Source organism: Mauremys mutica, chromosome 2 (genome assembly GCF_020497125.1).
Source record: "Mauremys mutica isolate MM-2020 ecotype Southern chromosome 2, ASM2049712v1, whole genome shotgun sequence".
NCBI lineage: Eukaryota > Metazoa > Chordata > Testudines > Geoemydidae > Mauremys > Mauremys mutica.
The window spans coordinates 36083060-36095927 of NC_059073.1; the positions used below are offsets into that span (position 1 = coordinate 36083060).

At 45.3% G+C, this 12868-nt stretch overlaps 1 protein-coding gene across 7 annotated transcripts in view; it reads right to left on the reverse strand.

Annotated features, from left to right (window-relative positions):
- The window catches only part of OXR1 (oxidation resistance 1), a 556965-nt gene that overhangs the window by 58636 nt on the left and 485461 nt on the right, over window positions 1-12868 (reverse strand). For all 7 annotated transcript variants that reach the window (XM_045003186.1, XM_045003185.1, XM_045003187.1 and 4 more), the window contains 3 exons: window positions 9924-10720; window positions 2895-3069; window positions 642-801 (listed from right to left, as the gene is read on the reverse strand). In XM_045003186.1, coding sequence (XP_044859121.1) covers window positions 642-801; window positions 2895-3069; window positions 9924-10720 — 1132 coding nt within the window. The remainder of the gene's footprint in view (window positions 1-641; window positions 802-2894; window positions 3070-9923; window positions 10721-12868) is intronic.

Here is a 12868-nt window from a genome sequence, read left to right on the forward strand (position 1 = left end):
ACTTATTTTCTCACAGCACCTTATATTTACATTATGAGATTTGTGCAGTGACACACAGGGCTTTGAATGTGTAAAGCTCTGTGAGGATACAACATTTGTATCCGCATCTGATCTGCGATGCACAAACATGGTCCGTGGATGCGGACATCCGTGGATATAAAGTGGATATCCGCAGATTTTCTGGGCTCTATGCACGTGCACCTAATACATACTGAAACAGTCTACTCTGGTATAGTTTCCTTAAACAATGGTAAGCCTTCTGATCAAAAAATGGATTTTGTACAAAGATAGTACTTTCTGCTCTATTTACACCTCTTTCAATTTGGGGGGGGGGGGGGAGGTCTCCTACAGTGTATTCCAAAATACAGCTTGCTGGATGGGAAAAAAAGGGCAGGTACGTAATTGGTGAAATGTTGCCCAAACTAATGCGTTACAGTAAAGTGTTAGGGTGGCACAAATTAAAAAGTACACAACTGAATAATTCTAGTTAATGAATTGATAAAAAGTATTAAGTATATGAAATACTTTATATATGTTTTCAACTTATTTAAGTCATCTTTCCTTGTACCAAAAATATAATTCAATACTTTTTCAATAATATTAAATGTAAGAAGAGATCCCCTGACAATGCTTTTCCTTACCTCCCACTCTCTAGAAGCAGCTTCATTAGTGCAATCACCAGTTTCAGGTTCTTCATTCTTCTTTACCACTATAAACCCAGGCTCTCTAATAGACTCCCCAGTATCCTCTGAATACATTTCTGGGCTCCACTGAATAAAGAAGGCATACAAGTGTTCTGTCCTGAAAAAAAAAATCAAGTAATAACACCAATTAAAACAAAACATCCATTGTTGACTTTATCAAGGATTGCACATGCATGTAAAAAAACCTCCACAACTTCCTTGTGTTTTACCACTATCTGATATTATAGAAACAAACATGGTTGAGAATCTGTTAACTATGCTATTGTTTACTTTTGGTATTTCACTAAACTTGGACAGTGAAAATAGACCAGCTTTAATTTGTCAGCTTTATTTTTTCCATTCTTATACAGTAGTACAATAATACTGTTTGAGCTCTCATTTTAAGAGTTTTTATATAGTACCAACCACTAAATATCCAAACTCTAAAAATACAAAAGGATTGCTTAAACAGACTCATAGGAGGTTTAAACCAAATATGGATAGAAAGGTTTGCATCTCTCTTGCCTCATTCTGCCCCAGATAAAACCTAACACTTTGGGCCTAAACCACTTCTGAGTGTTTTCATATTCTACTTAGCATTACTAGCTGGCACAAAGAAAGAAAGCAGAAGATGTGCATATAACAAGATCCCGAAAAACAGACAGATTAGTCTAGTAGTAGTAGTTAATTAAGTGGCAAATCCTATTCTCTTTTCTATAAGGCTTTACAGAAACAGTGGAGTGTTTTCACAGTTTGGGAGGGCATGATCCCAGAAGACTGCACAAGAAGCTACTATCCCTCATGTGCTACAGAACTGTGTTCTATGAGAGTTCCCTGTGCACTGATTGAGGGAAGTTTGGGGGATAGTACCAGTGGCTTTGCAATATCACAACTTCAATGACACTTCACCATCATGGACAGGAACACAACAGTCTTGAAGATTATAGCAACCCTGAGGCTTTATGGTGTGGAACGGGATCCTCCCTCTCCTCTTCCTTGGGGACCTCCCTTGTGGCTAGTTTATGTACTTTAAGTCAGCACAAAGAACAAGATTAGGCCCAAAGAGATGAAAGTGTGTATCAGAAGTGTATTTAATTTATTCTCCTTAAAAGAAACCCTGCCCAAACTGATACTAGATTATCAGAAATCACACTTGCTGCATATCAGCAAGTTCTTATAAGATTCCAACTACGTCTTCCCTGTAACTCTGTTTCCAGAGATCAAAGGCCACTAAACAATGCTCAGTTTAAACTTTAAAGTTAACCTTTTATTCTAAATGAATTTTAGTGCTTTTGAAAAGATGTTCAATAGACAACACTAGAGACTGAACTCCCACTTTGAACAAGGCAAAATAGGTCATGACAATGAAAGCTTCCTTACATAATCCTACCTGCCTATGCATGGGAGCAGTGTCAGTGCCATGTCAGTTCAAAATAACTGGTGTCTCAAGACTGCTAGCTAATAAATGCCGATTAATAATTGGCAACAATTGTAAGAAACTAGTATTTAAAATAGAAAGTTATTCACTTTGTCTACAAGAAGCTTAGTTAAGCCTCCAACATTTAACATCCTTCCCCACTGTAAGGTGCTAGTGCCATGTACACATCAAGCACTACATTACCAGTAACCTGCTCCTTGATCCCATCTCTCTCGCACAACAGGATGGAGATGAGTCCATCTGAATTCCTCTCCATGCTGATATATGCCATGACAGACAGCCACTTGGCCTACCAAGGATGCAGTCTTTAAAGTTAGCTAGTAGCACAGTTTGGTTAATTAAAAGAGGTGCCAAGTAGAAAGAATGGGGCATGCCAGCATTAGTACAAGGTACATAGAACTAAAACCCTTCTCCTCACATTAGCAAAACTCCTGCACCTACCCTGGCTAATCTTGTGTCCCCACACTATGGAGATGCTCCAAGTAGCAATGGATCCACATGGTCCATCTATTCCTCCCCTTGCCCACCCAGCATGTAGTTGTATTTCCACATGCACAAGCTTTCCAATTTCTTACCTGATTTGAGTAGAACCATGTTGTTCTTCTGCATCTGACACTCTCCACAGCTGTGAAAGAAGGGCAAGATTTGCCTCTTGTGTTATTACAAGGAAGGTATAATTACTTATACATGATTCTGAGAAGCGTAGAGGAAGGTAAATTAGATTACAATGATACTGGGAAAAATATTTATCTGACAACCTAATCCCTCTTTACCTTTCATGTGGAACAGCAAACCAGTACTCGTGTTTCTTATCTCTCTGTGCATACTGCTGCATTGATGCACTTGCTTGTGACACAAATGTTTTTCTCATAGGTTTTCCAACTCTGAGACACAAGAATTTGTAAAATCGATGTCTTCTCTTCTCCTTCATAGGAGCAGAACCTATCACTGATAAAGGGGAAAAAAAGCAGGTAGTTCTGTCAAGTTCTACTCCACAAGCTGAATCATACAATTGACCAACTACATATTAGGATGATTGATCCAATGCAGCCTATACTAGCTGCAAATACTTTTCTTTCATTATAAACATTTGTTACCATTCAGCATATTTAAGCTGACATACACATGGAACAATAAAACCTATGAATAAGACACAGATTTGACTAGTTCTAACTTCTTCCCCCCCACCTCAATCCCACAGTACATACTGAAATTTCAGTTATGTTTGAAAATGCACTGTAATGGGGGGGGGGGGGGAATGACTCACCTCATGAGGGCTTCCTAGGAGCTGGGTGCGATACTGCAATCTTTTTCCTGCTCTGGCACCCACTGTAGGTTGCCAACCTCACTATACAGGTCTTCAGTAGCTTGGCCCTCCAGCCAAGTCACAGTCAAAAACGAACGCTTCTGGGGTAGTTAAGAGTTCACACTATATGCCCTCCAGGGTCTTTAGCCTAGTCTCTGGGCCTTTTAAGTTCAGCCCTTTGCTTGGCCTTCTAAAGGAGCCTTAGCCCCTTCACCAGTGGCTGGTGAGGGAACCCGGGCCTGCTCACCACTCTGGGTTCAAACCCAAGGACCTTATATACAGCAGCCATGCACTTCTCCCTTTAATTAGTTACTGCTGTTTCCCTGGGCCTTCTCCCACCTGGCCCCTTCATCCATTACCTTATGGTTAAAGTTATCAGGTCCTCTCTCCCAGGGCCAGTAAATGCAGCCAGTCAAGCCCCTTTGACCAGAGAGGAGCACCCTTCCTCGCCCCTCTGGTCCCAGTCAGGTACTGCCCTACGAAGCCCCTGCAGCATCTTTAATCGGCACCTGCTGGGCTCTGATTGGCTATTTCCACAAGACCTCTCTAGGCAGGCCTGGAAGACCAACCTTTGCTGCTCCTTCCTGGGTGGGGTGTAGTAGGACTGGATGGCCTCCATCAAGGGGGTTACGAAGGGCCAGGTACACCCGTCACATGCATCAAAGAGACATTTTACCTGTAGTCTGAGATTGGAATTCTCTCCCCTCCACCTCACTCCCTTTTTAAAAAAAAAATCCATTTTCCCAATTTACAAAATGTGACCAGATAGCAATAAAGTGACATAGAATATATAGTGGAAAAACATATTCACAAGAGAAAAGATTAATGTATATATTTAGACCTATGTCAGTCTTATGTACTGAACGTAAGTGTATTAGTTACTTTTCGTTTCAAGAAAACGATTTCTGCATTCATCAATGCAGAATTAAGACTTATTTACATTTCTAAAATTAGCTTTGTGTTTATCAACTATTTTAGAGTTATAAAACATACAGGATGAAGTAGCTCTATATTTTGCTGTAGTATTTCTAATGAACTAATGGAACTGTTAGGTTCCTAAACACTGGATAAGTGATTAGGTATAAACTGCCAAGTTTAGCTAAAGGGACAGTGAACAAACCAAAATAAACAGCCTCTGAGACAGACTAAATCCCCAAATCCCACAACACTTAAAGTTGATTCAGAAGGAAGCTTTTAAAAAGCAAAAAGAACAGTCAAGTTAGGAAAACAAAACAAAAAATAAACAAGAATGAAAAACGCTAGGGTCCTGATCCTAAGCTGTGGAAAATAACTCAGGAGGTGCAGGTGTGTGCAGAGGGTGGCAAGCCATTCCAGCTCTAACCTGTATCTCTCAAAACTGGGTGACTGGGCAACAAAATAGCAGATGAAATTTAATGTTGATAAACGCAAAGTACACCACTACCACGATATAACGCGGTCGTGGGGAGCCAAAAAGCCCTACCGCGTTATAAGTGAAACGCTGTTAAATCGGGGTAGTGGTGGCAGGGCTGCAGCGGTGATTTAAAGAGCCCAGGGCTACCGCTGCAGGGAATGAAGACTGAATTGCCATGGAATGGAGGGAGGAAAGCCGAAATAGTGACCAGGTGGACCCTGATTGATGACAGGGACAAACCCTGGAGTTTGAGGTGCAGATGATAATCCAAGATCTCCTGCAGAGGCCTGCTCAGCCCGGATACACCATTCCAAGCCCCAGTACGTGAACCTTTCCCATTTGGCCAGATAAGCTGCTCTGATGGAGGGTTTCCTGCTACCCAACAAGACCTGCTGAACCCAGGCCAAGCATTCCCGTTTGTCCATGCTGTCAAGTGCAATGCCACCAGGCTCGGGAGTAGAAGGCTGCCGTGGTTCTGGGACAGCAGATCTGACCAAAGGGGCAGCTGCAGCAAGGCGGCTACCGAAAGGTCCAGCAGCGTGCCGAACCAGTGCTGGTGAGGCCACATGAGGGTTATTAGGTACAGTGTTTCTCAAATGTGGCCATCAGGGCCTTTTTCTCTGTGGCCACAGCCTCCTGGGCTGTGATGGGGGTGGGAGGGCGGAAAGAACTGGCCCCTCTCAAACAGCTGTCAGCAGTGGTTGGGCCCTGCCCCCCTCCGGAAACACAAACGCAGGAGGTGCAGGCAGCTGGTGAATTCTCCACTTTCCCCGGGGGGGTAGGGGAGGCAGGCTTTAGCCATGGGGCTTCTGGCTCTGGCCACGCTGTGGCAGGCTCTGGCTCCAGGCTCACCACGCCCCCGCACTGTCCCTGGGCCCCACTGCTTCCCTGCCCACTTCCTCATCCAGGGCTTAATTTGTCCCAGGGCGTTCCAGAGCTGAGTAAGTCTGCTGTGAAAAGTGATATTAAAGATACAAATATCACTTCCCCAGCAGAAGACTTACCAGCTAGCAAGTCTTAGAAAAGAAAAAAGCACAACCTAAAAAGAAAAACAAAAAACCAAGAACACGCAAAGCACCTTATTTGTGTTTCTATTCTATTCATGTCCAGTAAATAGAGACACCAATTTTTATTACTGAGTCTGAAAAAACCCTCCATAAATAAATTACAATGATTTGGACATGTATATGTGCATATTTGTTTGTTTTTCCTAAAGTTAAATATTTTAGGTAAAATTGTCAGCATGGCCACCAGCCAGAGTTAGTGGCCACACTCTGAGGGCACCAAAAAATGTGTTGTGAGAACTCCTGTTCCCTGTCCTGTTTTATCTTCATGAGGCCCCTGTGAATCAACGGCACTGGCAGGAAGGCATATATCAGAGTCCCTGGGATGAGAAATGTGTCCAACAGGGAGGCCAAGTTCATCCCCAGGATTGAACAGAACATGTGGCATTTCCTGTTCTGCCCGGACACAAAAAGGTCGACCTGGGGAATCCCCCACTTCTGGAAGATTATACTGACCACCTCCTCGTGGCGAGACGAGAAGGTCCTGCTGAAGTGATCTGCTAATACACTCTTGGTCCTGGGCAAGTGCGTAGCTACCAGATGAACAACATGCCACACACAAAAGTCCCAAAGGCGGAGAACTTCTGGGCAAAGGACTGACAACCTGGCTCCGCCCTGCCTGTTAATGTAATAAATTGCAGCGGTATTGTCCATCAGGACCTGCACCACCTTGCTCTTCTGGGCTCCCTGATGTTGATATGGAGGGCTAGATCGTCCCGCAACCAGCGGCCCTGCGTGCTGAGCATGCCCAGGTGGGCTCTCCAGCTCAAGTCCAAAGCATAAGAGACCAGGGTCAGCAACAAGGAAGGAGCTGCAAAAGGAACTTCCGCCAGCACCGACCTGGGGTCCAATCACCAATCCAGGTACAACCAGATGTGATCTGGCACCCTGACTACCTGGTCTAGGTCGTGCCTGTTGGGGATGTAGACTGATGCCAGCCATGCTCGCAGAGACTGGAGATGGAGCCAGGCATGACTGACCACGTATGTACATGCAGCCATGTGGCCCAACAACTGCAGGCAGATGTGAGCCGTGATGAGCGGGTGGTTTTTCACATATGAGATCAGGCCAGACATGGCAGAGAATTGCAAGGAATAGCCTCGAGATACTATCTCCAACACCCAGCGGCCCAAGGTGACTCGCGACCAGGCCGAACGGTAGGGACGAAGACGGTCAAGGAAAGAACAAGGTGGATCCAGGGAGTTGACTGCGTCATCGCTCTGGATAGCGCCTTCAAAATGAGTGCTTCTGGCCCCCAGGATGCTTTGCCGAGCCAGGCTGCGCAGGTGATCAGGAGGAGAAGGGGCAGCAACGACTAAAGCTTGTCCCTCTATCCTTTCTCCTTGCTGACTCCTGTCTAGGTAGCCAAGATCTTGGTGGCGAGGGCGGCTGGAACTGCTTCCTCGCAGACTGCGGCATATGCAGACCGAGCGAGCAAAGGGTGACAAGTATTCTTCAACCCATGCAGCCTCGCATCTGTCTGCTCTGCAAAGAGTCCATTCCCCTCAAATGGGAGGTCCTGGATTGACGTCTGCATTTCTTGGGACAGGTCAGCAGTCTGAAGTCAGGAGCTGCGCCTCATGATCACCACTGATGTGACTACCCTAGCTGCCAAGTCAGCCCCAACCTACGCCATTTGAAGAGAGCACCTCACTGCTGCGGTACCCTCCTCCACCAGGGTGCCAAATTCCTGGGCCAAATCTTGGGGGAGGGACTCCTTGAATGTACAGAGGGAGTCCCACAAGTTAAAATTGTACCTGCCCAAGAGAGCCTGGTGGTTCACCACCCAGAATTGCAGGGTGGCTATCAAATTTTCCTCCTGAAAAGGTTCACTTTTCTGCCCTCTTCATTTTGGGGGACTGAACTAGTGTGCCCCTACTTGTCGTTCTCACTGGCCGCAGAGATGACCAGTGAGTCTGGAGGTGGGTGGGAATGTAGGTACTTGAACCCTTTGGAGATCTGTGGCACCGAGTTGGAGAGTGCTGCCTCGGCTCAGGAGCTCAGCAGCACTCAACTGCCCGTGGAGGGTCTTGGCAGCTGGCTTGCCTTTGTAGGAAGCCTTTGCTGCTTCCTGCGGCACACGCGGTGCTGGCAGTGCTAGTAGAGGCCTCTGCTCTCTAGGCGATGGGAGAGCCTAGGAAGTCGTCGATCCCACCACAAGTCTGGGCCCCTACCGCTCCCATGAGTCAGCGGTGGATCCTTTGGGGGGGCGGAGGGGGCCTAAGAGCCCCGACTGGGGAGGCACATCCATGTGGCTCCAGTGTGGGCGGGGCAGCCCAAACTGGGTCCTTTGCCTGGTACCCCATGGCCTGACTTGCCCGGTGCCAGGGAGCTGTGCTTCTTGGTCTACTAGGGGTAGAGTCTGGCTGGGATGGCTCAGAAGCCAGTCAGAGAGCAGGCTCCATGAGGAGAGCCCGCAAACAAGTATCACGCTATTTCTGGGTCCTGAGTTGAAAGTTTTTACAGATAAGACACTTGTCCTTCACATGTGATTCCTCCAAGCACCTGAGACAACTGCTGTGAGGGTCACTAAGAGGCATAGGCATGTTGTAATCCGAGCAGGGCTTAAATCCCAGAGACTGGGGTATGCCCCGCCTAGGGTGAAGTTCCCAATGGGACTCTAACTTCTAACTACCCTTCACAACTATTTAACAGTAACTACTATAAACAAACTATTTACAAGGCCCTAAGGCTAGAAGTCAGAAGAGATGAAACCACTAACCCTTGCTATACAACGAAAGGTGCTCTGACTAACTACCATGGGCGGTAAGAAGGAACAGAAGGCATAGGGTTGGTGGTACCTGATATACCAACACGTGAGTGTGGCACTCAAGGAGGCGCCACAGCTGACCCTATGGATAAGGCAAAAATCTCCGACGACTGCACACATGGGGACATGGACACCTAGAATGGAATCAACATGAGCAAGCACTTGAAGAAGAACTGACCTTTTACAGGAATGAAGATGTGCAGAAAACTAAAAATTCAAATTTTCCACATTTGAGAATTAATTCTTTATTTGGCTCCTGTGCTGGGAAAGGCTTTTGTATGTTTAACCTTATTCTATTTCAGCATCAAGCATAAAGCAATGATAAAATATGAGTAAGGCCATGTCCACATTAGAGACCTTACGGAGGCAACAGCTGTACCAATGCAGCTGCACCGCTGTAAGATCTCTCGTGTAGTCACTCTATGCTGACGTGAGAGAGCTCTCCCATCAACATATTAAAACACCCCTAACAAGCAGCAGTAGCTATCTTGGCAGGAGAGGCTCTTCCGCCAACACAGTGCTGTGCACACTACCACTTATGCTGGCAAAACTTAGCACATCCCTGAGCAACATTTCTCACACCTCGAGCAACATTCATTGTGCCAGCATAAGTGGCAGTGTACACATGGCCTAAGTGAAATGCAGAAAAATATATGTTGATGTAATGTTAAGATAGAGATTCAAGTCACCAAAAGGTTATGAAATTCAAAAAGTTAGAGTTCTCATTTAACTCTGCCATATTGCATATGTTCAGTACCAAGGGTGAAATTCATCCAACCATAAAGAGCCTTCCTGAGACCACAATTTAATCACTTAACCAACATACCAAGGATCACAATTTGTTTTGGGTTCTACATTGATCCATCAGCCACAGTCCTCATGATATCAGCTGATTTGATTCTTCATCAAGTTTAAACACAACTGTAAAGTCAAGCTCTGAGACAGTGACTGGAAGAATGCAAATCCGTCTCCCATTTCCTCTATGCAATTCCTCCAATAGTAACCCTTCTCCTTGATAAAGGGTCCACAAAATTGGCTCCTAAGTAGTATGAATTATATTCTGTCATCAAGCCAGGGAGAAATTTCAGTATGCACATACAAGCAGATGAAGTTTTCCCAAGAATAATCTACAATAGTTAGTAAAAAGCATTGAAAGTTTAGTACTTTTAAAAGAAGAAGCTTTTTTGTTGTGGTGATGGGGTGATAGGATGGTTGAAAAAAACCTGCATGTTTATTTTATTCTGTAACCTTAGACCTTGACTCACTTACCTTCAACTTGTCCATCTGCTGCAATCTCCATTTTTTGCTTAATTTCTTTTTGTGAATCTTGCTGTATGTTTTCTCTTTGCTGCTTGGTTTGTTGCATAGTGTGAATCTTCCAGAGTTCACGAAGCTCTTCAACGTCTATGTCTGAATCTCTAGTTAATTCTTTCACTAGTTTTCCCTTGGTTGTGGTCTCTCTTTTTTGAGAGTCTTTGATATCTTCACAAAGTAGACATTCCTCCTTTATCACACCCGCTCTTGTGTGCGTTTTCTCTAGTGTGGAATCCTGATCTGGGACGACGTCTACATTTGTGCCACATTCTTTACTGGGTTGCATATCTTGCAAAGATTGTTGATGGGCATCTGTAACTTTTTCCCCCACAGTGTCCTCTCCCTCCTGTACTGCCATTTCAACAGTTTCTGAACCCATAATATGGGTTACAAACCCACTGTCATTTACAGGCAGGTCAACACTGGATTTTAAGTCCTTGGGAACGTCAGTTGAGTCTGAAATTATTGTTAAACATTCCGCGCTAGTTTGATTTATCGTTTGGACAGATTCTGATGAGGCACCAGAAGATTTGTCTTGTTGAAGCTCATCTGAAGAAACAAGTTCCTCACATATTGGAGAGAGTTCCGATTCTGTGAACACATCCTCCGAAAGAGACTCCTCTGTGCTCCGAGGGGCAGTGCTGGCACTGTCATTCCCTGTATCCCGAACCCTTGAATCCATTTCATCTGTATTGCTTCTTGTAATTTTCTTGAAATGGCAGAGGTCTCTTACAGATAATGGTTCTACATCTCTGTTAAGCAAAGGAGAGTCCAAGTTATCACCACAAAGTGCCTTTTATTGAACTTTTTTCCCTAAAAGAAATTAGAGTTATTAATGCTGAAAAGGATCTTTGGAAGCTCATTTAGTCAGTCTTTTTGACAGATTCTAAGCCTGTTTGCAATTATTGTAAAGGTCACTTAAAATAAATTGTATTTGAATATTTTGTAATGCCAGGTCTACAACAGAATCTTGGGGAGGAAGAGGTGCGGGGGAGGAAGAGGTGCGGGGGGGGGGCACATATACCAGCAAAGGCTCTAGTATAGACAGTTATACTGACATAATGTGCTTTTGTCACTCAAGGAATAGTACACTAGTAGGATTTGCTAGTATAGCCGATTTAGATCTGGCCCATAGATTCATAGACTTAAGGTCAGAAGGGACCATTATGATCATCTAGTTTGACCTCCTGCACAATGTAGGCCACAGAATCTCACCCACCCACTCCTGTAACAAACCCCTAACCTATGTCTGAATTACAGAAGTCCTCAATTCGTGGTTTAAAGACCTCAAGGTGCAGAGAATCTTCCAGCAAGTGACCTGTGCTCCATGCTGCAGAGGAAGGCGAAAAACCTCCAGGGCCTCTGCCAATGTGCCCTGGAGGAAAATTCCTTCCTGACCCCAAATATGGCGATCAGTTAAACCCTGAGCATCTGGGCAAGACTCACCAGCCAGCACCCAGGAAAGAATTCTCTGTAGTAACTCAGATCCCCACCCCTTCTAACATCCCATCACAGGCCATTGGGCATATTTACCTGCTAATAATCAAAGATCAATTAATTGCCAAAATTAGGCTATCCTATCATACCATCCCCTTCATAAACTTATCAAGCTTAGTCTTGAAGCCAGATATGTCTTTTGCCCCCACCACTCCCCTTGGAAGGCTGTTCCAGAACTTCACTCTTTTAATGGTTAGAAACCTTCGTCTAATTTCAAGACTAAACTTCCTAGTGTCCAGTTTATATCCATTTGTTCTTGTGTCCACATTGTTACTAAGCTTAAATAATTCTTCTCCCTCCCTAATATTAATCCCTCTGATATATTTATAAAGAGCAATCATACCTCCCCTCAGCCTTCTTTGGTTAGGCTAAGCAAGCCGAGTTCTTTCAGTAAGTATAAAGCTGACCTCTTATTCACTGGATAAGACACCAACACTATGTATTACCAACCTGAAGGTAAAGGTTTCAGAATAAACTAGCACAAGTGGTGCTAGGATATGGAGTACTGGGAGAAGATGGGGACAATAAGTAAATATTGTATTTACTTGTATTTTTTTCAGTCAGAATATTTTGTAATGTTCTACAAAGTTCTACAAAGTGCCTTCTAGGAAGTCTGTGCTTTAAGTTCCCATCCTCTGGGGAAAGAAGCAAAAAACCCACCTTCCATTTGAAAGACATCTTCAGTACATTTTATCCCACAATACATATATTTAATGAATTAAATTCCCAGTAAAATTAAGATTTCATTACCAGTGCATGTAACCTCCTCTTTAAGTATATATTGTGTAATTGCTAAGATAGTAGGTTGCAATTAAGTTTCAGCCTGCATTTCAGACTAAGGCCTTGTCTATTCTACCAGGGTAAGTTGACCCAAGTCACGCTATTCCAGCTATGTGAATAATGGCATCATGTCCCTGTGGCCGGGGGGAGGAGGGAGGGCAGGGGAGAAGAAGCAGAGGGCTCCGTCCATGTGTTGCCCTGGCTTCCAGGCACCGCCCCACCGCAGCTCCCATTGGCTGGGAACAGGGAACCGCAGCCAATGGGAGTTTCAGGGGAGGTACCTGGAGGCGCAGCAAGCAGCGCGCTGGGGCTGCAAGGACATGGTTCCAGATCTTCCTGGAGTGGAGCAGAGCAGAGCAGAGCAGAGCAGAGCAGGGCCAGCAGCCTGCCCTGGCCTCGGTGTGCGCCGCTGCCACCCCGGAGCCCTCCTGCACCCCATCCCCCAACTCCCTGCCCTGAGCCCCTGCCTGCACCTCAACCCCTGCTCTGAGCCCCCTGCTGCACCCCATACCCCAACCCCATGTCCTGAGCCCCCTGCTGCACCCCACATCCCTCCTGCACCCCAACTCCCTGCCCTGAGCCCTCTGCTGCACCCCACACCCCAACTCCCTTCCCTGAGCCCC